General features: G+C 46.7%; 9 protein-coding genes across 10 annotated transcripts in view; 4 read left to right on the forward strand and 5 right to left on the reverse strand.

The window, feature by feature from the left end:
• The window catches only part of LOC131260308 (regulator of G-protein signaling loco), a 43,718-nt gene extending 37,599 nt beyond the window's left edge, over window positions 1-6,119 (reverse strand). The window contains exon 1 of the mRNA XM_058262005.1: window positions 3,111-6,119. Coding sequence (XP_058117988.1) covers window positions 3,111-6,119 — 3,009 coding nt within the window. The remainder of the gene's footprint in view (window positions 1-3,110) is intronic.
• Window positions 6,120-7,435: 1,316 nt separating this feature from the next.
• On the forward strand, window positions 7,436-9,022 carry LOC131260320 (pseudouridylate synthase 1 homolog). The gene is made up of 2 exons (XM_058262019.1): window positions 7,436-8,062; window positions 8,125-9,022. The coding sequence occupies exons 1-2, from the start codon at window positions 7,504-7,506 to the stop codon at window positions 8,922-8,924; spliced, it is 1,359 nt and encodes a 452-aa protein (XP_058118002.1). The 5' UTR covers window positions 7,436-7,503; the 3' UTR covers window positions 8,925-9,022.
• On the reverse strand, window positions 8,964-10,836 carry LOC131260316 (MYG1 exonuclease). The gene is made up of 2 exons (XM_058262014.1): window positions 10,356-10,836; window positions 8,964-10,123 (listed from the first exon to the last, which is right to left on the reverse strand). The coding sequence occupies exons 1-2, from the start codon at window positions 10,721-10,723 to the stop codon at window positions 9,046-9,048; spliced, it is 1,446 nt and encodes a 481-aa protein (XP_058117997.1). The 5' UTR covers window positions 10,724-10,836; the 3' UTR covers window positions 8,964-9,045.
• A 180-nt stretch (window positions 10,837-11,016) lies between these two features.
• On the forward strand, window positions 11,017-11,667 carry LOC131260331 (large ribosomal subunit protein mL66). Its single transcript, XM_058262033.1, has 2 exons — window positions 11,017-11,149; window positions 11,215-11,667. Exons 1-2 carry the CDS (start codon window positions 11,053-11,055, stop codon window positions 11,598-11,600), a joined length of 483 nt encoding a protein of 160 aa, XP_058118016.1. The 5' UTR covers window positions 11,017-11,052; the 3' UTR covers window positions 11,601-11,667.
• LOC131260329 (COMM domain-containing protein 2) lies at window positions 11,610-12,724 on the reverse strand. The gene is made up of 4 exons (XM_058262031.1): window positions 12,665-12,724; window positions 12,423-12,494; window positions 12,283-12,360; window positions 11,610-12,208 (listed from the first exon to the last, which is right to left on the reverse strand). The coding sequence occupies exons 2-4, from the start codon at window positions 12,487-12,489 to the stop codon at window positions 11,670-11,672; spliced, it is 684 nt and encodes a 227-aa protein (XP_058118014.1). The 5' UTR covers window positions 12,490-12,494; window positions 12,665-12,724; the 3' UTR covers window positions 11,610-11,669.
• A 168-nt stretch (window positions 12,725-12,892) lies between these two features.
• On the forward strand, window positions 12,893-13,844 carry LOC131260328 (proteasome assembly chaperone 1). The gene is made up of 2 exons (XM_058262030.1): window positions 12,893-13,038; window positions 13,103-13,844. The coding sequence occupies exons 1-2, from the start codon at window positions 12,941-12,943 to the stop codon at window positions 13,737-13,739; spliced, it is 735 nt and encodes a 244-aa protein (XP_058118013.1). The 5' UTR covers window positions 12,893-12,940; the 3' UTR covers window positions 13,740-13,844.
• A 35-nt stretch (window positions 13,845-13,879) lies between these two features.
• Window positions 13,880-18,000, reverse strand: LOC131260312 (cullin-5). 2 transcript variants are annotated; one of them, XM_058262010.1, is made up of 5 exons: window positions 17,766-18,000; window positions 15,346-16,862; window positions 15,156-15,276; window positions 14,404-15,087; window positions 13,880-14,323 (listed from the first exon to the last, which is right to left on the reverse strand). In XM_058262010.1, exons 1-5 carry the CDS (start codon window positions 17,787-17,789, stop codon window positions 14,186-14,188), a joined length of 2,484 nt encoding a protein of 827 aa, XP_058117993.1. In that variant the 5' UTR covers window positions 17,790-18,000; the 3' UTR covers window positions 13,880-14,185. The 2 variants fall into 2 exon arrangements, with proteins under 2 accessions (XP_058117993.1, XP_058117994.1); XM_058262011.1 differs by having other exon boundaries at window positions 17,192-18,000.
• Window positions 18,001-18,448: 448 nt separating this feature from the next.
• On the reverse strand, window positions 18,449-20,431 carry LOC131260326 (8-oxo-dGDP phosphatase NUDT18). Its single transcript, XM_058262027.1, has one exon. It carries the CDS (start codon window positions 19,796-19,798, stop codon window positions 18,788-18,790), a length of 1,011 nt encoding a protein of 336 aa, XP_058118010.1. The 5' UTR covers window positions 19,799-20,431; the 3' UTR covers window positions 18,449-18,787.
• Window positions 20,432-25,018: 4,587 nt separating this feature from the next.
• Window positions 25,019-26,313, forward strand: LOC131260327 (copper homeostasis protein cutC homolog). Its single transcript, XM_058262029.1, has 2 exons — window positions 25,019-25,607; window positions 25,675-26,313. Exons 1-2 carry the CDS (start codon window positions 25,050-25,052, stop codon window positions 25,909-25,911), a joined length of 795 nt encoding a protein of 264 aa, XP_058118012.1. The 5' UTR covers window positions 25,019-25,049; the 3' UTR covers window positions 25,912-26,313.
• Window positions 26,314-26,348: the final 35 nt, after the last annotated feature.

A 26,348-nucleotide genomic window follows, 5' to 3' on the forward strand; every position in this document is an offset into this window, starting at 1 on the left:
TGGGACCATGCGAGGGTTTTATTTAAAGTTTCAATTTTGTAGTCCCATTTTTTGTTTCTTATTCCACAGCACGTGCCGGGGACGAACGAAGAGGAGACTCATAAAATGAAATTACCTTTGCTGAACGCGCGTGCCACAGCCGGCCACCAGAATATGGACACGGCCTGTTTCGTCACGGACCCCATTTATTGGATCGCATTTGATCGACCGTTAGATTGGGCCGCTTCGATGCTTCGATCGTAAGTACGCAGAGGAGAGCATATCCTTTTGTCGACACGGGGATGAAACAGCAACATGGGACAACAAATAACGGCCATCTCTTTTCAAACTTCATCTCGTACCTTTGGCTTTTGCTCGTTCACTTACCTGAGGAAGAAAATGGAAATGGATAAGATAAGATTAGTCCTGTGGCATTCCACTGCTATTTCGGTTCATAAAAACAGAGTTAGTGAAAGATGTATGATTCCTTTTTTACTTTTAAGACGTCATCGATAGCCAGGTCGCTTATATTCTTGATAGGCGTTCAGAGTTCGAAGATCATGCACTAAGACTCAACGGGTGAATTAAATTGGTATTAGATGAAATGACTTTGAAGATCAACTCCCCTCTTCTCACCATCCTCACCATCCAATTTCAACACTTACTTAGAGAACGAAACTTTACCCTTCAAGGGCTAGTTAGTGAACAATTAAATACAACATCGTTTCGTAACGTTCCGCGTTGTCTCAACGATGGCCATTCGCTAGCGAAAATCACACAAACATACGTTTCAGGCGAAAAAAAAGAATGCATCCGTGCGGCATGACTCACACGAGTAAAACGTCTTTCTAGTAGACTGAACAGGGTAGCATTAGGAAACGTTCCCTTATGACTAATACTTTTGTCGGCTTTTGATAAATGTTATTGGAAAGTAGATTGAACCATCAAACTTCCGGTCGCTTAACGCACCCCTTCGAAACGGTTTACGATCGAGCTTCCCCCAGCATTTCACTACACAGCTTCCGTCTTACCGTTGTTATCTGCTCCGAACCATTGTAGCCACACACCAATCCACTCAGCACCATCTGCACAACGCCATTCGGTTTCTTCTGGTGCAGCTCGAGGCTGGATTCCGTATGCATTCGCTTCGGCAACACTTTACCCCGCGGCCGGGGACAACACATGAACTTGGCGAATGAACCTCCCCCCGAAAGCTAAAGACGCAAAATCAAAACGGTTCTACCGCGAAGAAGTTTTAGTTGTATCAACTAGGGGTTGGTTTAGTTAAAGATGCATCATCGCTTTGCTTTGCTAACGATTGCACGTGAATTGGAGCAAACTGTAGCCCAGACTGACGACACTGAGGGCGAACGGCGCAATCGAACAGCCACTGACTCGATACTGGCGTGACCAATTTGCCATCGGTTGCACCGTTCAGTCCCCGCCGTACGGCTCCACGTACCAATACCTACAACCAATGACACTTGAAGCACTTCTCAATCGACAGTTCCGATAACGAACGGCACCAACAGACCAGTGCACCACTACTGCCATCGACAATCAGTCCCGGGCCCAACAACATCAACAAGCGAGAAGACATCGGGTAAATACTAACTCGAACTCCGTCCATTCCCAAATGATGGTCGGACCTACGCAGCCTTATCAGATAAGCGGACGAGGCGCGGCCAGGGCGATAGGGAATTCGGTGCTGCCTGACAATATCAGGTGATATGGTAAACAAAGACATTTCGTTATCGAATAATTTTCTTTTAACAGAGAGAAATTTGATTCCCACCAAGCTTAGCATAGCCTACGCGGTGGAAAAATCTGTTGGAACTCCTTTGCCTGAGTGTGAGTCAATTCTGAAACTCAATTATCTGATCGCTAAAGAGCTAATTACCCGTTCGTGAAAAGTGTTTACACGCAATAGAGTGTAGAGCATGCAGGCAATCCAATCCAGAACTATATTTGATCACATACGAAACAAGAGCTTCAACCGAAACCTTCGGTCATCGTCGGTTCAATAGATTCACCCTCTACGGCCGGTGCGCCTTAGTCGCTATCTAGCATCACAGCCATCGGCCGGGCACCCAAGCAGGGCTCGACAGCGGTCACCCGAGTGCCGCAGAAGACCTTTCCGGTTAATAGTACTCAATTGGCATCAATTAAACTTTTAACTCAATCAATTTCAATTTCCTCTCCGTTCCGCTCTAGGCAGAGGAAACATTGCACCGGGTGTCATTATTGGGACCCGGTTTGGAAACACAACCGCACTGAAACCAACCTTGACCAACGACTGCGAAAGGTGACATATGTTTGCTGGAACTTAGATTCGAACTTCTTGTGCAATCTTCCGGTAGATTTGTGTATATTTTACGATCTCACTTCCTCAGTGCTTGTATTAAAAAATTTGTCCACACTATCACGCTGCCTCTGAATTCTCGTTTTCTCGATGTAGTCGCCTACTTCTCGAGCAAGAATGTGTGTTCTACAACATTACGCTTTCCGCGTGGGCTACTATGGATAGAAAAAGATCCATCCAAATATTAACGATGATCATGAACTTCCTCATTTCATTCGAAGAACACACATCTTGACTACCTTTTTGTAGCACCTGGGGGAAAGCTCGAGATTCTACACATTTCAGACAACCACCTGTCGTGATGCAACCCAAATTGCACAAAGATCACAGCCAACCAGCCACATATCTTCCAACAAACACCGCACAGAGTATACCGAGTACTGAGGAGATGGTTTTGTCACTTCCTGAACCCTGCCTGCTTTGCAGCTTAATTTCAAACTATCGTCATCCACGAGACGCGACTGTCTTCATCTATGTTCATTCCCGCCCCACCAAGGGCGGATTACTCATAAGAAAATTCCACTCATCGCACGACTCCCCCGACGTCCCCAGACATCAATGGTTAATGATTCAATGCATCTGTCCGGTTGGTTGCATGCTTTGTGGTGTGTGTTGGTTAAATGCATCTCAATCGAGGTTACGACCGTTCTCTACAAACTCTGCCTCGTCATTAGCTCGACATGTGTGTCAACCGGGTAAGTGTACGTCTGATAGAGCACAACCAATCGTAGTTTCGATCAGTGTAATATATTAAAAACAGCAAACTTACCTCATCGTATCGCAGATCAGGCTCACTGTAGGTCGCTTCCAGCAGCTTCAGTCCGCTTAACCTCCGCTCACGATTCTTCTTTTTCGAGGGCTCGTCTATTGGGCCGACCGTTTCGTCGTGCTTCCCCCGGCCGGATTCTTCAGCGGTGCTCTTCCCGAAACCACCTCCACTCCGCAGCTCCTGTAGGCTTCCCCAGATGGCCGAAAATCCTCCACTCAAGCGCTTAGCCGAACGACTTTTTCTGCCAGAACCACCGGGCGTACCGTTGCCCGGCTTATGGGAACCTTTGCGACCACTGGAACTTCCTTCACCCTCCAAACACACACCACCGTTTGCTGCTGAAACCCTTCCATGTCCGGTACCATCGCTTGCCGAAAGCGTTGAGATGTTCTCGAAGCTAATGGAAATCGGCCTCGGAAGCCCGAACACTTTCGGACTGAGCTTGTATGCCGCCAGCTTATCACCCCGATGGCGGACACCTCGGTGCTGTATGTCGTCGTGGTGGATGGCAGCCAGTTTCCCCGTCGCCGATTTACTCGTGTGCGTCGTGCAGGCTTTCTTTGACCGTTTCACCGGTTTCAGGGGCTGTAGGAACACGTGCTGACTGCTTCCATGGTCTTGCGGCGCACCGGCTTCATGTTCCGACACCACGGTGCCATCCATTCGATCGATCCCGCCAGCTGAGATGAGCGTAAGATCGTCTATCGAGAGTTTCACCTTCAGCCGTTCGTACGCCTCCACGTCGAGCAGGACATCCGTCGGGGCACTATCGTCACCACACTGACCACCACCGTTGGCCCGTTGCATCATCGATTCCTTCCCGAGGGAGAGGATCATATCGTCACAGGAACGTGCTGCTAGCAGACTGTTTTTCACGTTATCATTGTTGTAGCGATCCAGATCGAGAAAGAGATTCTCCATCGGGGGCACATCGATCGGTCGTTCCTCGACCACGTTTCCTTGCTCGTCCAGCGTCCTACCATCGTAAGCCCACGGGTCCTCCATGATACCCAGCGGCATCAACGCCTCACTGTCCGGTGGTTCCAGTCCGCGACTCGCTTCGTCATGCATGTACGCGTTCAGTACGTTCTCCTTCGAGGGCGATCGGTCCGAGGCGAACGCCTTTGGGTCGGGACGTGCACGAACCGTTAGTCGATCAATGAAACCCCCACTGAACCCTGCCGAAGTCGAAGGGTAGCTGTAGTCGGCCGACTTTGACTTCCCGTGGACAATCTGCAACCCGCCGTTGAGTCGGGAAGAATGGGCCGGTCCCACTACGGCGCCGTTCGTGCTACGGATGTTCCTTATAGGATTGTCCATTTTCGACGGTATTTCGTTAATTATTCCCGCCGGGCGCAAGAACGGATGCGACTTCCGGTAGTGTGCTCGCACATTCGCTATCTGTTGCTGCTGGAGTAGCCGCTGTTGCTGCGGCCCAAGCATACCCGGGAAATCCACCAACAGTATGCGGTCGGAGATGTTCCGGCAATCGTTGTGAAAGCCAATACCCGAGTCGGAGTTACTCGATGTGGTAGTTATTTCACTGTGATTACTAGGCTGCGGCGAATTTGCTGCCAGGACGTCATGTGCGTCCCCCTCTGCTCGCGATGGATTCAATCGAGGATCGGAACGATTCCGAGGAAAGCGCCCGGCACCGCCTCCATCCAGGTTGAGACTCCTCGCCACCGGTGGTTTTCGACTTCCACTCCCGGACCCCCCTTCACCAGGTTTGATGGGGGACTTTAGGCTGTACATGCTGCGTATCAGGTTGACCACGTACTCCGAGTTGGACGGGAATTCGAGGCACAGGTTCGTGATAGGGTCTTTCGTGCAGACGATCCTGAAGATAGCGGCCTTTTCCAGGTGCAACTCGTGCTCCACCGCCAACTTTCCATCGATCACAAACACATGGCAGCTATTCGAGATGACCACATCCTTGCGCGGGTGGCTCATCAGCAGCACATCGTCGGCGCTGTCGCACATCAACCCGTCCGCGTAGATGGCCGAGGTGACCAAGCCGAAGTATTTGTTATCGCTCTCGCTACTGCTGCTGACGTAGCTGAGTCGGGCCGAGGCGTACTTCGCGATCAGGTTGTTGCTTGTGTTGGTCAGATTCAAGCAGGAAGGCAAAATGGTCATCAAGACGGTCGTTGGGTTTCGCTTTTCCTGTCGCATCTTTCGGATGCAACTGCGCACCGTTTGCAGCTTCGAGCTGGTGGCGATCTGTTTGGGCATCTCGATCGTCCCCAGGTACCCTACGACGGCCTGGTACTCGAGGGCCGAATGTCTCTCCTGGCCCGACGGACCGGCACACTGTCCTCCGGCGAGCTCATCCTCAGCCGACCCCAGCTGCACCGAGCGAACCATTGCACTCACGTTGGAAATATCACAGCTATTGCTGGCGTTCGGACTGTGGATAACGTTGTACGCCGTCGTCCCGGGTGGAGAGGAGTCATTAAGCGTCAACTCATCCTGGCCCGCCGGTCCACCTGACCCAGAGCCTCCACAAATGGAACGTTCGGAGCCACCAACATTCGGCCCATTCGAGCCTCCACCCGCACCTGCTCCGTGCGTCATTCCGGACGCAATGCCGCGGGAAAATTTAGCCTTGTGCGGATACTTTGGCCGTGCGCGTGCCTGCTGCCCGGCATGCTGGAACAGAATGCCCTCATCCGAACTGTCCGAGTAGTAATTTTCCGCGATCGCCATCCGGATCGTGCCGTGAGTGCCGCCAATCAACTGCACCACCGACTCATGTGGCAGCTTCGACACGTTCAGCCCGTTGACGGATATGAGAAAATCACCCGCCCGGAGCCCGGCCAGATCCGCCGGTGACGCGGTAACGATGCAGGACAGTATGCACGGCTGCTGGCCGGAAATGGTAAAGCCGAACCCATTCGAGCCCCGGTTCACTTCCACTGTCCGGATGCCGTAGTTCGAGCGCTTCTTGCGTCTCCGATGCGCCGCTCCACCCCCACTAACACCCCCACTTCCCGCGCCAGCGTGCATGGTTGACCTCTTTTACCCTACACCACTCTACGATTGCACCTCACGGGGGGTTTCTACCCCTAGATTACTTAAATTATAGAATATTCGAGACACTTCTGCTTGGTTGGACTATTCCCTTTTCTTCTTGTCTTCGATACATGTGGTACGTGGGCAAAATCACTTTCTTCCGCGAGGATCGAAAAAGCCCTACGCGGACACTATTGAGCTATACGGATGAGTAACAACATATCGGACGGAATTGTTTACCGAACTGGGTAATATTTGCACGATGCTTTTCCATTTTGTTTACCATTTCGGCTACTATTGGTTCAACTTATCACCACGGATCGCCACGGCTTTCTTGTGCACTTTATTGGTACCGATGATCCGACCCCTTCCTGGTGCTGCTGCAGGGGGTTCAGTGGTGTTCATATTATTGCTGCTGTTACCGTACCTGCATTCCTTCGCCAGTTGCGGGACCATTTAACCACCAACACAATCGTATCTGCGCAACCCGTAGCAACCCGTAACGGGTTTGCAGATGCTGGGCCACGATCTCGACTGCTGAAAAAGCAACTCACTCGCTGCCGCAAACAGCGCACTGCACAAATGGTTCCCGAAAAAAATGCATTTTTCTCGTAGAAAGCTTACGGTGGACGAATTATTATTTTCCACGAAGACGATCGTGCTTGCTGATCGTAGAAAGCTGTCAATTATGAAGCGACCATACGCAATGCGGACACACGCACACAGCCTCCGCGATTTTCTCTTCCAATCTTGTTTCCTCTTGCGAAGAAGAACGCTGCGAACGCGAAAGTATGTCTCTCGGGAAGGCTAGTTTCCTCTGTTTTCGCGTAGCTTTGCTTCAAACATTTACACTATTCTCGCTTATTTTACCACTAAAGAAACGATTCTAGTTGGTTTGAGATTCGTCACTGCAACCAAACGGGATGGTTTACAAGCATGCGCTTTGATTTAACTCGCGAAAAACAGAAGATTTCATCGCGAACGTAAACAAAACGAACCTCACGAACGACGCGTTGTTTTGCCGTTTTTCTTTTCCGATCGTTTGAGGCACTTCAAACGAAGTGACGTTTCGCCCGTAGCCTTTTCAGTACGCAGCCAAAAGGGTATGTCCGCAGAGTACACCTTCGCTTGTGGTCGCTTTTCACTTATTTGGAGTAAATTTCGGGATGGTTTTGTGTTTTATTGCATCATGGCATCTTTTAAATTTCAATTAATGTATATAAATGTAAATATAAATGTAAAAATGAATATTTAACTAGAAGCTATTGAAAGCTCATATGATTACCATCTGTCATGGAGCACATGTGAAACGTAAACATTCGTACCGGCCAGCACAAGAAATAGAAGTTCGTGCCGCTCGTGCCGTTTGCATTGCCAAATGTTGGCATTATTTCGTCGTGCAGTAGTTTCCGTAGAATTCCATCGTTTAGTACCATTGGTGAAACAAAAAATACGCTCACACCGTTCCGTAGTACCGAAACCGTCGCTGCTGGACGAGACGGTAACCAAGAGATTTGTGGTCGAACTAGCAGCTGCCGTGGAAGCAAAGTTTGCGGAAAAGAAGGTTGAGGCACAGAAACGGATGGAGGCACGTAAAGCTAGACGGGAAGTGGAGCAGCGATACAACGGTGCAGTTAAGCGACGCAAATGGGAAGATCCTCCGGATGATCCGGAGGCGGTGAAAAACTTCGATCCGGCTTCGCGAGTGAAGCGTCGCAAGAGTATTATTTTGCTGGGCTACTCGGGCGTGAATTATTTTGGCATGCAGCGAAACCCCGGTACCAAAACGATCGAAGAAGATCTTCTCCGGGCGATGTTGAAGCAAAATTGGATCAACGATGAGGGCTTCCGGCAACCGCAGCAGATTCAGTTCCAGCGAGCAGCACGCACGGACAAGGGAGTATCCGCTGCGATGCAAGTTGTTTCTATTAAACTGCGTAAGGCTTTACAAAAGCTGTGTCATTGAATGATGATAACCGTCCTGTTTTTCTTCTTTCAGCCGATAGCTTGGATGTTGAAGCGCTAAACTCCGAGTTGCCTTCAGATATTCGGGTGTACGCAGTGAAGCGCGTCACCAAAGGATTCAACTCCAAAACAAACTGCGACGCACGGACCTATACCTACACACTGCCCACGGTAGCGTTTGCGCCAAACGACGAAAAAGTAAACATTTTAACGTACCGTCTTCCGGCTGAACGATTGAACCGAGTGAACGAAGTTCTCTCCCTTTACGTGGGTACCAAGAACTTTCACAATTTCACCAGCCGTAAAGAGTTTCTTGATCCATCCGTCAAGCGGTTCATCATGATGTTCGAATGTGATGCACCGTTCGTCCCCGAAGGTACGACAGCGGAGTTCGCCACCATCAAAATCAAAGGACAAAGTTTCATGCTGCATCAGATACGTAAAATGGTCGGCCTCACCATAGCCATCGTGCGAGGTCTGGCCGAAAGTGAACTGATTGAGAAGGCCTTCGGACAGGAACGATACGGTATCCCGACCGCCCCGGGACTTGGATTAGTTCTAAGTAGAATTCATTACGATAAGTACAACAAGCGATATGGCGAAGATGGCTGCCACGAGACGTTGGAATTCGAAAAGGAAGAATCAATGATACAGGAGTTCTTTAAACAGCACATTGCTTCCAAAATCGTTGAGACGGAAATGGGCACTAATTCAATGATGGAATGGTTAGAAAAATTGCCACTTCATAGTTATGAGCCGCGGGATGAGAATGATACGAGTGAATGGAAACCTAGGAATCAAAAAGCTTCTGCCGACGGTGACGATGACGAATAAAGGTGATGGAAGTAGGACGAAGAAATAGAACCGGAATAGTCTATAGTTTAACATCTATTTATTTTCTTGAATATCATAAACGTTCGCATCGAAACTAGCACCACGTTTTACCAAGACTGTTTTACTTTTCTTCAGGAGCCGCCAAACTGTCTACCGCCATTTGTAATACACCTTCGCGGGTCTTGTTCCCGCCAATGAACCCACTTTGGTGAACAAAATTAGCCCCAGGTATTCCGGACAGCTGCTCCAACGCTTCATCCCTTATTCCACGCCATGGTTTGGCCAGAAACTTACGACAAACAAAGCTGGACGGCTGGTTGGGTACGCATATGACCCTCCAATCGTTTTCGCGGTTGAAGTAAATCACGTACTTAGCTACCCCCGGAAGATTCTGCTCCTCTTCCAGCTGGTACAGATGCTCCTTCCAGGGACAAAACTGCTCTAGCTCCAAAATTTCTCCTGACTCGTGCACTGATTTTCGATTAGCCAGTGCCCGGGTGACCAAATCACGGGCTGGCCACCAGCTCTCAGCATAATACATAATTTTATCGACGAACTCTTTGCCAACGTATGCTTTTGCCTTTTCAAATCGTTCCAAACTGTTTGGCGCCGGTTGTGGCTCATTCCAGGCAGCATTGAACGAACCGACACGGGCGCTAAGATGTGTCGAGATGTTGTAACGTGGCTCACCGCCCTCAAACATTGGCACCCCGTTATCGATTGCATCTATTTCGCTGATCAAACCATCGTAAATCTTCCGGTACACGGCACGTAAACATTCCGGATTAACTGCGGACGGTAGTTTCTGCTCCAGGATCGCCTTAAGCACTTCCTCTCCGAAGAAGGTATACACCAGGCCAGCCGAACTGAGCCGAATGTCCCACCGACTGCCCAGCTCCGGTCGCAGAGAACGGAAAGTTTCGTTGAAGGATGCCTGATGGTGATCGTATCGGTGCCGGTCCCGGTCAAACGTTCCGCCCACGTCCACAACGATGTCGCATTGGTCCAGCAACTTCTGGTCCCGGGTTCGAACGATCTGTGCCGTTGCATATTGCGGTAGCTGTTGCAGCATAAAACAGGCCAACACTTCATCGCAGTGGAAGATTCCATCGTGCGTTCCTATCGTCAAAGTGCTGGTCGATGCAGCCTCTTGCTTTTCTTGGTTGATGCTCATGGCATTATCCGCGCTCGTCATGACTCTAGAATAATGAAGGTACACACGATTTAAAATTGGAACACACGCGGCTCGGGTAGCTCGAGAAGGATGTCGTGATGACTGGGTTATAAATGCCGCAAACAGCCTACTGCTTCGTGCGTACACCGACATATCTGACGTTTGCAAAAGGCGCGATGTTTCGTTATTTGACAAATCAGCTGAGATGTCTTGAAATTCAGATTCAAAGATCTACTCTATCATTACAAAATACTTACGCTTTTGCAGCTGCGGTTTGACTATTCCTACAGACAGTTTTGAGATATTTGTCCACGGTGGTTTTGCTTACTTCCACTCCAAATTCCCTCAAACACCGATTGGCAATGGCTTGCAAAGAGATGTACAAATCTTGCTCGACCCACATTCGGATGGCCTCTATCTGTTTATCGTTTAATTTCTTTGGTGTATTTCGTTGCCGTCGTTCTTTACAATACGATCCGGTCTTTAAATATTTTGTTACTATGCAGGACACCGTACTTTTGTGGATATTCATGTCCCTCGCAATTTGTCCTATACTGGTCCGGTCCAGGTAGGACCTCACTATTTTTTTCCTATTTTCGTTTGATACATCCGCACGTCGCCCCATTTTCTTCGTTGGATCCAACTAATTGCGCGGACCTTGTTTATCGTTATTTTTATCGATATGGTTTTCACGCTGTATGATTCCAACCTTGTGGTTTTGGAAGCAGAATCTCGTCACTACAAAGTACGAACAAGTACAGACTGACAGTGTACACGTAAACCTCTCGATTGTACTTGCTTTCGATGTCAACACTAGGGGTGTTGAATCGGGTTAACTGTCGCTTTCTGACAAAACCTAAGTTGATAATTACCCTGTAAACTAGATGCGCCAATCAAAACAACGGGTCTGACAGTATCGTCGTTTCGATTGAAAACAAAATCATTCGAGCAACAATGGCTCTTTCGTTTTTTACCAAATGTAGCGCCTTCTCGAGAATATCACCGTTTGTACGTAGTTTTTCAGTCACTTCAGTCAACCAGCTTAAAGAAAGTAAGATGGTGAAGGGAGTATTGTCAGCTGTGATTCATAACCAAGATGCTCTCTTCTCGGTACAGTCAAAGAGGTTACGGCGAATGATACCCTGGTGGTCAAGGGAGAATTCGTCCCATCACCGCGGCGAGATACGCTGATCCCGCAGTTGCTTGAGGCACGAAACAAAGGCGAACGGTTCTGTCCCCAGTGTACACTCGGGCTAGACATTAAGCATACAGATGTGCTGATTCTAAGTCAATACGTGCGTTCCGACGGTTGTATGCTACCACGCCGGATAACCGGATTATGTAAGCGACAGCAACGACGCATGGGCGCATTGGTCACGATGGCTCAGAAAGCCGGTCTGATGCCCAACCTGAACCCGTCGACCAGCAAGAAAGATCCTAAACGGCGCTATCAGTGGAAAAAGTATAACAAATACTACGACGAAGAAACGATCAAGTGTTAAAAAGGATAGGATAAAATAGAATGTTTATGTAAAGCATTTGCTCGGATGGTAATACATCTAGATTTACAATCAACTCTGAGTTGGCTTAACATAATTCCGAACACGACGAGTCCTTGCGTCGAGTAGTGCCTGTTCCAACACCTGAATCATGTGCTGCAGCATAATCGGATCTGTTTCCGCCAAAACCTCCCGTCTAGTTCGATCCGAATTTTTTGAAGATTCAGTTGTATCACGATCCGGAGAGGATGCGCCCAGCTTCTCGCGATATTCACTTACACATTCCTTGTCCAAATGAAATTTCATCTTTATGACCGGCGATGCTTGAGACCGTTGTCTACGCGAAGCTATGCGTCCCTCAATACGCCATTCTAGCTCACGGAAATACAACTCATCTTGACAGGATGCGCGTAGTACATTATCGACTAAATTCCGCTTGCTGATAACAAATTGCCAGAGAATTTCGCTTTGCTTCTCATTGATGCTGTCCAACGATGCAATGGCCGCATAGAATTCGCGTTCCGCGATTGCCAGTTTGGTGCTATCAATTAGCAATGCAACTAATGCCTCCAGTGCACCACGTACCGTTTCGTAGGTAGTAGAAAGCTTTTCTAGAAAAAGAACAAAAATTTACCATTGAAGATCATTAGACTCTCAGTTCTGTTTAGCGACCAACAAGACCTACTTGCAGCAACGGTACATTTCTTATCGTTCACTCCAGCGTTTATATATTCGATGGCCAATTTGCAGAACTCTATTAGGACTGAAAGACAGAAAAACTGGTCATTTTCACAATGGCAATAATGCACACCATCACGTCGTTACCTTCTTCTGGTTGTTCCAGTAGAAAGGCAAGTTGTTTGCCCTGCTCCAATCTTATTAAACGCGCCATCCTCCCTGCAATTCAACGAGCAGGCAAGCAGTAAACAAATACCGTAATTCTGATACCAATCAACTCGCCTATCGATTACACCAAGTGTAAACAAATGGCTCAGAACTGGCCGATCCACATATTTATTTGAAAACTTAAAATACATAAATCTTTAACAAGTAAGTAGATATTTTACCTGCTAGCAAAATACACTTGAAGAAAAACTGAATTGAACTTACTAGTTATTCATTCCGACGGCATAGCGCGGATTTACAAATATTATTTTATGAATCTAATCATTTACCTAATTATTTTCACTGGTCAGCCGTACTGCGCCAAGGTGTATAAATATAGATCTAATTGATACACCTTGGTACTGCGCACTGTGGTTGTCAAAGATGCAAACAAAACAATTTTTGTTTGTCATTCTCCAACGCCGGTTCGCACTCGAAGTCCTCTTGCATTTTCAAAGATGAGTTTAAATTTTGGTGAAATTGTGGAACCTTCAACCCGTGCCTTTTGGGATGATTACGATGAGCAAGAAGAAAGCGATAGCCCGGCCAACGTGGTGTACGAATTCAAACATCCAGCACTTGCGTATGAAACCAAATGTAACCTTTTTTTTCCTTTCCAGTTTGGAATGGTTGTGTTTAAACGGACAAGACCACGCATCGGAGGAAGCAGCCATACAGAAAACCCTACAGGAACCGTTCCGTTTCGTCATCTTGGAGGGCCAAAAGATAAGCAGTTTTGTGACGACGGCCATTCTCAGGGGTAGCACCAGTCTCGCGTTTCAACTGTCCTGTGGCACGGTTAACGTTTTCCATCTACCAGCCGAGAAACTGTTGGTTTGTGTATCGGAGGAAATCGAACCGAACCTTTTCGGGAGTGTTACGGAAAAATTGTCCCGCTGGTTGGAAGCGACGGAATCGGTCATCACCATCTCGCTGCTACCAGCCGTAATGTACAAGGGAGCGTCGGAGCGTGAACAGGAGCAGGTTTGTTTTATCAAGGCCCTAAACAAAAATGTGTCGCTCGCGGACATAGGGCAATTGGAGGCACCCAATGTAATTACTGGAGTAGCGGGCGGTGCGGTTAGTTATCGTAAATTTCTGGGAAAAGATGCAGCAGCGTATGCATGTTTCCTTGACTCGGTCGAATTGGATTCGGTCAGTTCGGAACCAATTCTTCGTCTCCTAAAAGCTCTACGTGTCCCTTGCGCAGATCGGTATGAGCGAAAGTTTAAAACAAGCTCAAATCTTTACATGTAGACTCGTTACTATCGGATGCCGGTGAGTTCTTTTACTGTTTAATGTGGTATATCGGAAAATAAAAGGAACTAGCATATATTTCGCCACGATCCTTATGAACAACGGGACAAGAAAGAATGACCACAAACGCTTATGGATGTAATTGAGATTACATTTCGATACTATTTTTATTACTAGTTGTTCAGCATTTGGATCGGCTTCCAAGCCTCCCGATCCAATATCCCTTTCCCCACCCTCGTGTACAACTTGCGTTCGTCCAATAAGAAATTATTTAACAACAAATATGCCTGTCTTTAAAATGCACCACACGCGTGTGGGGAAATTGCATTGATACTATTGATCCCAGTCCGCTTCGGTCGACAAAAGAAAATGAAAAGCTTGTGCCACCCGTAACGCACCTCGATTCAGTCATAAAAAGAAGCTGCAAATGTGTTCTGCTCAATCCTTTACGCCATGTAGATGAAGGTATTGATATCGTCATCGTCTCTCCGCATGTACTTATGCTCTATTAACCACTCAAGCTGCTCCTTGATCATTTTCTTCGATGGCAGGAACATGTTTTTAAGTATATCCACCAGCTCAGCCTGAAACATAGAGAAAACGAGAACCGGGAAGAGTGACATAAATTAAAAACTATCCATACAGATAACATTTTCTGCCATACCTGCAGTGCAGCATTGCTTAACCGTTTGCGCATTTTCATGATCTTGATAATCGCTTCTTGTGTACGCAATATTCGCAGCTGCACGATCGACTGATTGTCCTCTTGCTGGGACCGCTCGGTGCTCAGCTGTAGCCGACCGACCAGATTCACCTTCCCGCGTCGCTGTGGTTTGCCATTTTTGATGATCGCAAACTCCTGGTTCACCCAGAACAGCGTGTTTTCGCTAAAGTCCTTTGGATTGCTGATGGCTGGCTCGTACACGAGCAGCTGGCGCTTCAGCTTGGGGAACGCTACCAGCGACCATAGTGTCCGCCGCAGCTCCGGATCGGGCAGCTCGGTGGCGAGACGAAGATTCTCGTACGAAACCTTCTCGTTCGGGCGTTGGTTCCACGCAAACAGCACCGCCATCTGGAAAGTGGTGACGTCCAGGTCGAACCGGCCAGTGTTGTTAGCGAACGTGATCGTTCCATTGCTCATGTGGTGATACCACTGGAGCTTTCGGCCCGAGTGTTTCTTCTTGTAGAACTCTTCCACCTCCGGAATGTAGTCCTCTAGCTCGAGCGGCAAGCTGACCGATACACGCTCCGAACCGCGGGCCCATGCACCTGCGTTCAGGATTTTTATGTTGATCGCATCGTGACGCGTCGTTTGGGAGCGGAATTGAGTGTTTAAATCTTCACTAACCTGTGCGGAGTAAAGGATATCTTTGAATGATTGCATCTAGTGAAATATTTTTGCGCCCCCGTATGTACCTTTATGTCCTGGAACATTCTTGCCAACTTATTTACGTAATCCGCAGGCATACCCACTTCTCGGAGCCACTCCACCATATCCTCTTCCTTTTCACTATCAGCGCTGGAGTCTAGAATAAGTCTGAAACAAATAAAAAGGAATACTTTGTTACGGTGTGTCCTTTGAGCGTATTCTCATTAAGGTACATACCTTCTCGTTAGGTGTGCCTTGTGGTAGCGCATAAAGACATCCTTATTGCTTACATACTTGAGCACCAGCAGTACATCTTTTAGGCGAGATTCAATCTCCTCGGTAGTCAGCCGCTTGCTGAATGGCGTTCGGCGCAGCAGCATATCACAGTAGTTGGCCAGCAGCTCCGGGCACTTCGACTCGGGCGTGGACGTTTTGATTCCGCGTGCGAGCGCCGTGTTTGAGGTGGGTAGCTCTAGCTTGAACAGTGTAATATCGTTCACGACCGTTTTGAAGGCCTTATCGCGCGCCGTCAGAAACCGGGGATCGTCGTTGAACGCCTCCTTCACCAGATCGCTAAACCGCCGAAACAGCTTCAGCAATCGCTCGACGTACTTCTCCGAGTCCTGCGTAATGATGTCGGCAGCTGCCACCATATCAGCTAGCCCCGCCTGCACGATATGTGTCTCCAGATCGCGCAGCATTGGATCCACACCGCCGGCAACACGATCAAGCAACCGAAACATCAACTGTAAGCGAACCGTTTCACGCGCCTCGATCAAAGGTGCACACTCGGCCAGCAGCGTCGGTAAGTGGTCACCAATGAGCACTGTTACACAGCATTGACCTAGCGCTGTGATGCTGCCCGGTTCCAGATAGCGCTCACCGCGGGCCTCCTCTTCGCGCAACTTTGCGTCCGCATACTCCATGAAACTTTTAACCCCGTTAGCCTGCAGCTGCTCGCTTGCCTTCAACCGGTAGAAGGCCGACGTGGCCTGCAGGTAAGCAGCCTCGAAGTTTTCGCGATAGATCTTCAGCTTGTCTTCGGCATTGGAGCACAGGTTGACGTAGCTTTCACGCACGCCAATGACGAGCTGCGAATCGAACGCTTCCCCGTTGCGCTCCGCGTGTACCAGCTTCATGGCGGACTCCTGTAGCCGATGTTTGATGTTCATGAAGATGCTCTGATTCCACGAGTCCAGCATTAACTTGCGCACGATCGAATCCTCCGCGTGGATGGGTTTTTTCGATGAGACGCTGCTGCTGCTGCCGCTACTACCGGCACTGGTTCCTGAGGCGCTGGCGGACGCATTGTGGCTCGATCCTGCGCCACCTGCAGAATTAGCCGTTAACGTCGATGACGACGACGAAGCCCCGCCACCGGAAGACGCAGCCACCGACGAAGACGACGACGACGAGGAGGAACTTTCCTTGCCTTTTAAACAGTTTTCCAGCTTGGTAAAGGGTAGCGGAAGGTAGTTGCTTTGTGTGAAAAATTTACGCCACTCCACGATGTACGCCTTCAGTAGTGCCTGCTCCTCCCGTTGGGCCAGCACGCGACACTGAGCCTGCTTGATGTACGCTACGATGTCCTGCTGTAGACTCTCGCTGATCTTCATCGCACCCTTGTCGTCCCAGAGGCACACGAGGTGCACGGCGTAGAACAGTTCCTGCCATTCTGATGGTGTGACACGCTCCTGTTTCAGCAGGCTTAGAACTACCGGTCGCATGTACGGCCATTTGTCCTCGAATGTTGGCTAAATTGAGGATGATAAAAAGAGAAATGGATTGTGTAGTTTAAATGTAGTTTAAGTTTACATTTTGGCACTAAACTAAAACCCGAGCAAGTAGACTTAATCTGTAAAAGAGGCTACTGTTTCTTAATCATCGCGGTTGGTAAAGTAGGCCTAAGCTGATGGGGTGGAACGAGGCCAACGCTCGAATGGTGTACTCATTTCCATAGTTTACTTCATCAGAAGGTCATCCATGGGGCAGTAAATATCATACGCAACCGAGAGGAGGTTTCGATTAGGAGAGAACCTTACTTCCTATCAAATGGTAATTCAATTATAAACAACCGGGTTACCTTTTGCATCATCGTATGAGATTGTTTCTCGCTTCAAGCCCACAAATTTCCACCAAGGGCAGCTAAAAACACTGTGTTCGAGCGCGCGCGTTACCGGTTGCACCGTATAATCTAAAACCGAGAAAAACTCTTCCTAGGCCACTTTTTTTCTTCCAAGCTCATAACTGTTCCATAACACACAGTTCAATGCGATGCCATATAGGATCCTATTTACCGGAAGATGACTCCCTTTTCTGGATAGTACTGCACTTTTGCCTTCACGGAGTCCTTTCACTTCATCTACACTTTTTTCCACACGTTATCTACAATTTGGTGCGTGTGCTGAATCCTGATCACTACTATCAATTATGTTTTTTTTTCCAACCGCCGATTGTATTTTCCCTCATCTGTTACGAGGCCGATCTCCTGTAATGATCCTGAAGAGTTGGTTCCACGTTTGACTTTCGGATTGTGTTTGTGTGTTTTTCTTTTTTTATGTTGAACGTTGACTCCCGGAAGATGGAGAAAGTTTAGCCGACCGATGTCGCGTATTTTTAACCTTTTTCTTTACTATTATTGCTAATCACGGTCGTACCGATCTGGCAGCAGGAGGATGCATAGCATCGACTTGTCTTGGCTTCAATCGTTCAAGTTAGCGTGTAGCGACTACCGCACCAGAATCAACTTCCAGAAACCACGGATAGCTGGACACTCGAACGAAAAGTTTGATATGGTGCAACTGTTGGATGTTTTATTACAAAACTTCTGCCACAAATTAACACTCCAATTCCTTGCGGCACTGCCGATTTCGCTTCGTCTGGTCACGACAGTTTACGTTTGCCGTGAGTTGACAGCAAGATAAATACACACTATATCAGTATTTAATCATCTTGGTTGACAATATAGCTTGGCTCTTTTTCGCCACCGATAAACCATATAGTAATATCCTTGTCCCTCTTAAACGAAAAACATGGAAGAACACGCGAAAGAGAGAAAAGATCAAATATGCTAGGTTGTCATAAAATGACGTTTTCTCTGCAACCGAATTTGGCTGCGTACGTAAGTTTACTGTTATACGGAAATATTTTCAAATGCAGTTCTACTCCAGTTGTACGGTTACGCCAGTTGTCTTTAAGTTAAAATGTGTTCGAATTTCAATCCCCGTAATTTGTACGCTCGTAAAGTAATTGAGCTGCATTTAATTTAATATTCTTTTTCACTTACGTTTGCATAAATGTCATCATTAGAGAAATAACAGTTTTAACTGTCTACATTTTAACAGCACGCTTTATTTTGTAACCTGTCCAGATTGAGACGTTACAAACTCGTGACTTATCGTAAAACAACCGTTTGCACCGTGTTTGTGAGGCTTTATGGTTAAATGTTGGCTTGATATCCGTATGGTTTCAGAATTCATACCGGTATATTATGTTTGGTTCTTCTAATGCTATACAAAAAGTAAAAATGCTTTTCGATTCGAACAATGTAAGACTTCAAAACATTTAACTGACTATGCAACTTAGAATATAATGAACAAAAAGAGAGTATTAAAGGTTTCCTTGTGTGTATAGCTTAAACCCTATAAAAAAAAACACTTAAAACCACCACGACCAACAGCTATCGCACGACATGCAGCTGGAAAGTCGCATTCTTTCCTGCTACTGCCATCGCAAGCCGAGCACTTAGGTCTTTGCTCAGCTCGTGCCAGATACATTTCCCGATCAGCGATACTGATTCAATCGACGGCCTACAGATCACCAGCACCGTAAGACACATCCCATCGGTTGGGTTTGCCTGTGTACCACTCGTATGATGCTCCACGCTCAGTACCCCGTGTGGACGATGCTGAGGAAGATCCGCACCGAATAGCTCAATCATGAACTTTTTCAGCGTCGAGTGAATACTACGGCCGGGATGGATTTCTACCGTCGGGAAGTGATAGGCCGTTTTCTCGCTTAGCAGCACATACACTTGATTAGTGCTCTTGTTCTTGATGGCTACCACCACCCGAAGGTAGTTCTTATAGTGGGCCTTCCGCGCTGGTAGTATTTCACGATGCCAGTTTGGATCTTTCGGGGAGCGTACGCGATAGTTTCTGGCCAGCTCCACTATGGGCAGAATGTCGTTGGCGCGCAGGGACAATTCGTTCAGGTTTTGGCACCACTTCGCCTGAATCGACTCTTGATCCGCCTGGGATGGAGTTTTCAGCTCACCCCCAATCACGTTGCCCGTCAGGACGAAGCGAAACCAAGAACCACCGGCCGTTTCCACAGCCAGGAGCGTTGTTATTTCCACTTTCAGGCCAGTCTCTTCCAGTACTTCACGGGCACCTGCTTCCATAATCGTTTCGCCCGGTTCCATGCGTCCTGCTGGTAGATACCACTTGCCGGCGCACGATTCCTTTGCCTCTTGCATCATCAGCACCTCGTTGGCATCGTTCACGATCACACAGGCCACGACGTACGTGACCGTCTTCCCGACGATTGGTACGTAGTCTGATGCGGCCAGCGGTTTAACGCCTTGCGCTTCCGTAGCAGCGTTCTGTTCCTCCAACGTAAAGTCGCACAGTTCACTGGTCAGCTCGTCCAGATATTGTCCCTCAAGTACGCGCACTAAATTAGTTTCCATTTTGTCGAGCAATCGAATTGTAACAATATCGAATTGTAATCGTCGAATGCACCGTAAGGAACGAATTGGGATAGATGTTTTCTGGCACCCTGGAATTCTAGTGTTGCCGCTATTGATCTGACCTGGCGCTTGTGGTATGCTACAGTCCACTTCGTATTGAGATAAACGCTTAACTCACCACTATCAGATGGCAATCATCTACCAGTATCGTGCCGAACCAAAACCATTCAAAGACGGTCACCACGGCGCCCCAAAACCGACAGAGTCCATCTAACCACTACCATCAATTATCCCGCTGGTTTTGCTTCTTCTCCTTCACACCACCCGATCGGTTTCAGCCCTTTCTAACAGAACAACATAAACCGGAGTGGTGGTGGAGCTCAAAACAGGTTGGCTGTTGACTGTTTTAAGGAGCTGCTTTTGCTACGTAATCTCGGGAACACGAAATCGACATCCAGACCTGTATGGTGGGGGCTATCTTAGCGCTGGCGGCGTTGAAGAAAACTCTTTTAGCACACTCTCGACGAAAGTGACGTCCCACGACACACACCACGCCGAACCAGCTCCAATCTACCACCCTCTCCTCGGGGTGTCAGGTCTTGCGCCTAGCGATTCATTCACCTTTCGCCGGCCAACTATCTATCGTTTCTGTTTCGTCAGCTTTGTGATGCTGCGTGGACACAACTGAAGTCAGATGGAACCGTCAAAAGGCGGATGATCTGGGCAGCTTTACTCCGTTGTTTCGTTGTTGTGCTACAATCAATTCGTTCCAGCACACGTGTCTGTCCGGGTAACTTCTCTTGGATACACGTTGCTCGGCGCTGCAGGTTCCCTCGCCACGACACACGCAACTGGGACAAATTCTTTTCTATTGAATTCTTCCTCCAAAGATGTTGCTGTCGCTCGTAGCCTAGAGGAACTGCTCCTCCAACCATGCGTGCGCCCAAGGCGTGCTGAGACTAAAGCGAAGACTTAACGACGAAAACATAGCGGGCTGTGGAGAAATGGAAGGAAACAAACAGAAGAAAAAAGAACGATTAGAAACGATGGTTTGGTGGTGGGGAGATCCGCAGCAAGCCAAGATTCGGCTAGCAAAGGCGAAGGCGAAGAAGGTCGTAAACGGAATAAATGGCGATGGAGATAACTTTGATGAAAACGATGCAAACTGTAATAGGAACCAACACTAACAGTTCCAGAGCAATGCTCGAGCAGATTGTACATTTCCACCGGGAAAATACGCCGCTTTAGTAATGATGTTTAGGGCTATGCTTAGCGAACAAGACAATGTATTCCATAAGACCTAAGCAGGTAGCCTGTAATCAAACCCGTGATCGGGGATCTCGCTTTTTGGGTAATATGTTGATGAATTGTTACGATCAAATGCAACTGGAGCATATTATTTTTCGAAAATTATCACAGTTTGCAAAGGTTGGGAAATTGTAAGTTCATTATATTGAATCCATCCATACAATACAGCTTTTATTTAAACTTCACAAATATGAAAACCCTATCATTTTACGCCAAGCAAAGCCAAAGCAAATTCATCTGCAATAAAAGATACAATTTAGCCACAATGAACGAGCACAAGAAAACTCCCGGAAACAAATAAACATCCCGCTACAAGTAGGAAAAACGGTACGAGCTGAGGAATTTAATTGTTTCCAGAGCAGCATTAAGCGATGGTTGGGCGTGTAACTGGGCTTGTAAAATTGTATGTTGAACAAGTGTTGCGTGCTACATACCATTGGCATTGTTTTTGAATGTTTGATGAGTGGCAAATATGATATGAACGATTTGTAACAAATACCTTTGATAAATTACGGGTTTTTTCAGTACTATCCGTAGTTGTGATCAAGATCATCAGAATTGATATTATTGAATAGAGAATGTGATGATGTTTTTATTAAAAAATGAAATATTTCTGTCTAAACTTAAACCCAAATCGAGAAGTAATCGTATCTGTTGACGGAGATTGCGAATTTGAATTTTGAAAAACCCAGTACTAGATGCTAATTTAGTTAAAGTGTCTGGAGAGAAACCAAGTATCGATGGACCCGATCAATCAACTATGGTTAAAATGAAGGTAAAACAACCACAAATCGCATGATCGCCCGCAGACCATCGCCTTTGCACGTTTCGTTTATCTCCAATTGAGATCGCCGTCTAACGGCGGCACCATCCTCCCAAACCATACCACACCTCGATACGGTCCGGTACACTGTTTGGCGTATCACGTTGTGCCTCGCCATTTGGCATTTTTTTACATTTGCGCACACCTTGACTCACCTAAAAGCTATGCACATGACCCAAACGAAAGTCCGTGCCGTCGAAATGGGGAGGGTAGAAATATTTTCCCTTTTAAGCGTAGCGTCCATCATATCATCGCCAAGCTAATTTCCTTCGGGGTGTGATTTTCCACCAGAAAGCCCAGGAGAAAGCTGCACAGTTCCACAGTGCAAACTGCTGGTGTAATCGTGCCACAAACAAAACCACAATGAAATTACCTACAGACCACCGATATGGGCGGTACGATGATTTTCGTGCAAACCAACGGAACCATCCTCCAAAAACCAGAAATTATCAAACAACATCCCATTAGCTGTTGTTATGGTTTCGCGCGCAGCGAATGATTCCATTTTGTCTACGAAAACTGTTTCCGGTTGGATGGCTAGAGTGTGAGTGACCAAAGTAGGCTGCTTAAGCATCCTAATACTTTTGGGAAACATAATTTTGAACACGGACATTGGAAAAAGTATGATTTCATATTTTATTTTGGCAACATGTTACTAGGTTTACGTAAACTGGTTAAATTCAAAACCGTGGCAGTTAAGTAGTTCGAAGTGATACATCCGATCTGCATTATACGTGCATGGCACTTTCCTAGCAAACGCATCCCTTATCGTTAGATTTAGGGTAGGGGCCATTTCGACATACACAGTTTCGCGTATGTAGGTAGGAGATTGCCAACTTTCTCGGGGGCTGGCAAGACCGCATTGTAGGGGTGCTCATATTTGTATGGTAATAATAAGACAAAATCGCCAATGCGAACAAAACCAACTGAAGAATCACCATTTTGGTGTAAGGGGAATGTGACCCACAAAGTGCATCCCAACGACGCCACACAACTCCTCCAACCCCCTAGGGGGTTGATGGTGGGAACGAAGAACGACATTCCACCGATATAACCACCCGGCACCGAAGGAACGTCAAGGTGACTCGTTGCGCATAAATAAGCGTGGCGATGTTTGCTGCTTTGAATATTTAAAAAAAAAAGGAAAAGATCGAACAAATAACGGTGAGAAAGACAACAGGCGAATGGATTGGCAGCCGGGGATCGTTGGGTTATTCGCGAACCTCCTGTAGGTAGAACACTCCACCGCAGGGAAATCGAGGTGGTGATATTGAACACCCGCGACATTCAGAGATCGCGTTCGTTCATTAATGATCGATCGTAGATCGGGGACAGCTTTGCACCACCCCACTTCAAATCGATGTTCGGTGGTACTTGTGCGGCATCCTAATCATTTTGATGTTACTTTTGAGAAGTAAACTAATTTAATCATTATTAAACGGCATTAAATCGCAATGGTCAATAGATTATCAGAGTCTTATCAGAGACTCATAATCAGGACAGAACAGATTATGTTACCTGTTTTGTGCCGAATATTTCAAGCTTCCGCAGGAATTTTCGTCACCAACGTGGTCATCCTTGCTTTATCGCACCTCAAATTCCAAAGATATTTATCCGCATCACCATGACGATTGTGTCATCACCGACGAAAATGGAAATCATGTTTGGCTGGACGGTCGAAAACCAATTTCGAACCTCTACGTTTATTCTACAACCTTTACCTAACGCATTTCTCTCTAAACAGAGCCCATTGCATCTAATCATAAGGAAATAGGCTTTGTTTGGTGGTGATGTAAGCTGCTGCATGGGAGCGTTAAAGAAAACAAAACTTATGTAAACTATACTCGATCGTCTGAGATTCGATACGAGTTGTGTTCAAAGCAAAGTGGGCAGTAGGTTTGGTTTAATCGAATCAAGCCTTTGGTATGTGCATTTTCTTATTGATTTGTGACGCTCGCTTGCGTAAAATGAAACGGATGCAATGGACGAGGATTGGAGTAAGCAAATGCATCATCTGAACAGTTACGGAATTGGTTACATTTTCGTGCTCAAAATCCGTCTAAACTATGTTTAATCTCGACGGTATAGTGGTGCACTTTCACTTCTTTTCTTCCACCATCTACACCATCAGACCACTTGCCACTACCTGATACTCACCCACAATAGATTCCAATCTCATGATCCATTGGGCAGGGAAGCTGCGACTCCCAAATATTGTATTTCATGTGAAGCACTCTATCAGCTTGATAATAAATTAATGCAGCACGAAACAATACTCAATCGGAATGAGGAAAACTGTATCGTGTTGATGACCACTTGGCAACTATCCACTGGGGGAAAGATATCTGCACTGACATTGGAGCGTGGTCAGTCGAAAGATGTGCCGCATACGCAATATCGTGGGAAACTAACGAAGCACTGCTGCACTCTGTGAAAGGCGTAGGTCTCCCCGAGCACCAGAGCCGGTTTTCTTGTGTTTAGAAACATGGCAAGCAACCCACAATACGCCTGCCGAACATGGAGTGGGGAATGTTGATGTTTGATATGTTTGTTGGGGTACGAACATCAACATCGAGGAACAGTCATGTCAGAACATCCAGACTTTTCCATGCGACAGTTCTACAGCTCTCATCTCTTTTTATGAAAAAATCGAAGCATATGATTCAATAAAACAGAAAGCAGCTTTTGAACTCCTATTCCACTAAAATCTATGGCCAAACAACATGCATTTATTTATTTCAATTGATATTTTTCAAAATATTAGAAATGACTCAACCTGCCATATTTCGTTACCTTGCACAGTGCTGTCAATTTGGCAGTTTTATAGGCTGCGTACTTCACGTTACTTATACTATGTGCGTTACAAATCGTTACTTTAGAATGATCACATAAAATGATCGTCATAGATCCTTTTAACGACAATTTTTAAACCTATAGAACAGAACACGTGTTATTTTTCTATGCAATTATTTTCTTCAACATTTGATAATAATTTTCCTTTTGAAATCGAATGCAGAGGTGAGTTTGCGTTATCAAATAAACGGCATATTTCTTCTGTCAAAACTGTTTTGTGATTTCCATATCGTCAGTCATCGTAGTATTACAAGTTTTACCAGAACCATGCAAGTACTGTTGGAAATTTGTGTAGATACATACGAATCTGCTGTCGCTGCCATCGAAGGAGGGGCCAATAGACTTGAACTTTGTTCTGCCTTGAGTGAAGGTGGATTAACGCCAACCGTCGGTCTGCTTCGAGGGGTAAAAAAGTTTCTAGCAGAATGGTCAAAGAACACGGGTCGCACTGTCCCCGTCTATTGTATGGTTCGATGTAGACGCGGTAGCGACTTTCTGTACAGTCAGCCGGAAATGGATATCATGCTTTGGGATTTACAAATGCTGAAGGAAAATGGTGCTGATGGTTTCGTCTTCGGGGCCCTCGATGAATCCGGCAACGTCCATCGAAGCCAATGCGAGCAAGTGCTAAACAATGCGGATACCCTACCGTTGACTTTTCATCGTGCGATCGATTGTACAGACGAAAGCAAACTCTTGTCGAACATTAAGCTGATTGCTGAACTTGGTTTTACCACCATTCTTACAAGTGGCCTAAAACCTTCCGCATCAGCAGGACTGGACACGATAGTCCAAATGAGAGCATTCACGGAGGAAATAGAAAAGGTAAATACTCAGCCGATCCTTTTTGTTGTGAAACTATAAACTACTAAACTAAATTTTACCCTTTCAGTTAACAGGAAAGAAGATTGACATAATGCCAGGGTCGGGAGTTAAACCGGAAAACATACGCACTATTTTAACGGCTACTGGCTGTAGAGCGATCCATGGATCAGCAAGTGTTTCGAAAGCATCCAGTATTGCTAATGAAACGATTTCCATGGGAGGTTCCAACGTCGATGCACTTCCCTTAAACATTTGCAGTAAAAAAATGGTAGAGGAGTTGCGGAAGATTATTGCTTCGTTATAAGAGGTAAATATTATTCGTTGTGGTAAAACTGGAAGATTTTTTTTAACTGAAATCAACTATTGTTGAAATAAACAAGACGTCTATTGGATTGTACATCCCATACCGTGGTTTATTAATTCGTCACATGCACAGTTCGCTGATGTTGAGGGTGCAAATGGCAGTAACAAACGGCCCATTTATATTGGTGGTTATTGCAAGATGGATAGTTGTAGCTTTACGTTACTATTATCGAATCCCGCGTGGGGCAACTTCATAATTGGCGTTTTGCATTACCGCTTCTCGATCTCGGGGTTCGGATTGAATATACGATTGTACCTTCATCCTTGAAGCTTGCTTGCTTTCTCCTCGAATAACATATTCTGGTCAGAAGTGCTCATGTATTCTAAGTGATCCGTTTTATCTCCCGTGGTATTCTATCTCGTGTGCAACTCCATTTT

The sequence above is a fragment of the Anopheles coustani genome, chromosome 3, assembly GCF_943734705.1.
Source record: "Anopheles coustani chromosome 3, idAnoCousDA_361_x.2, whole genome shotgun sequence".
Taxonomy (NCBI): domain Eukaryota; kingdom Metazoa; phylum Arthropoda; class Insecta; order Diptera; family Culicidae; genus Anopheles; species Anopheles coustani.

Excerpts from the sequence above, each read along its gene's own strand:
- LOC131260320 (XM_058262019.1), top strand. The coding sequence starts at position 7,504 with ATGTTGGCATTATTTCGTCGTGCAGTAGTTTCCGTAGAATTCCATCGT. Across the intron at positions 8,063-8,124 it reads AGTTGTTTCTATTAAACTGC|CCGATAGCTTGGATGTTGAA; the intron begins GTAAGGCTTTAC and ends TTCTTCTTTCAG.
- LOC131260316 (XM_058262014.1), bottom strand. The coding sequence starts at position 10,723 with ATGGGGCGACGTGCGGATGTATCAAACGAAAATAGGAAAAAAATAGTG. Across the intron at positions 10,124-10,355 it reads CAAACCGCAGCTGCAAAAGC|AGTCATGACGAGCGCGGATA; the intron begins GTAAGTATTTTG and ends TCATTATTCTAG.
- LOC131260331 (XM_058262033.1), top strand. The coding sequence starts at position 11,053 with ATGGCTCTTTCGTTTTTTACCAAATGTAGCGCCTTCTCGAGAATATCA. Across the intron at positions 11,150-11,214 it reads AGTCAACCAGCTTAAAGAAA|TCAAAGAGGTTACGGCGAAT; the intron begins GTAAGATGGTGA and ends TTCTCGGTACAG.
- LOC131260329 (XM_058262031.1), bottom strand. The coding sequence starts at position 12,489 with ATGGCGCGTTTAATAAGATTGGAGCAGGGCAAACAACTTGCCTTTCTA. Across the intron at positions 12,361-12,422 it reads ACTGGAACAACCAGAAGAAG|TCCTAATAGAGTTCTGCAAA; the intron begins GTAACGACGTGA and ends TCTGTCTTTCAG. Across the intron at positions 12,209-12,282 it reads GAAATGTACCGTTGCTGCAA|AAAAGCTTTCTACTACCTAC; the intron begins GTAGGTCTTGTT and ends TTCTTTTTCTAG.
- LOC131260328 (XM_058262030.1), top strand. The coding sequence starts at position 12,941 with ATGAGTTTAAATTTTGGTGAAATTGTGGAACCTTCAACCCGTGCCTTT. Across the intron at positions 13,039-13,102 it reads GATAGCCCGGCCAACGTGGT|TTTGGAATGGTTGTGTTTAA; the intron begins GTACGAATTCAA and ends TTTCCTTTCCAG.
- LOC131260312 (XM_058262010.1), bottom strand. The coding sequence starts at position 17,789 with ATGCATCCTCCTGCTGCCAGATCG. Across the intron at positions 16,863-17,765 it reads ATCCTCCTGCTGCCAGATCG|CCAACATTCGAGGACAAATG; the intron begins GTACGACCGTGA and ends TCCTCAATTTAG. Across the intron at positions 15,088-15,155 it reads GAATGTTCCAGGACATAAAG|GTTAGTGAAGATTTAAACAC; the intron begins GTACATACGGGG and ends TACTCCGCACAG.
- LOC131260326 (XM_058262027.1), bottom strand. The coding sequence starts at position 19,798 with ATGGAAACTAATTTAGTGCGCGTACTTGAGGGACAATATCTGGACGAG.
- LOC131260327 (XM_058262029.1), top strand. The coding sequence starts at position 25,050 with ATGCAAGTACTGTTGGAAATTTGTGTAGATACATACGAATCTGCTGTC. Across the intron at positions 25,608-25,674 it reads TCACGGAGGAAATAGAAAAG|TTAACAGGAAAGAAGATTGA; the intron begins GTAAATACTCAG and ends TTACCCTTTCAG.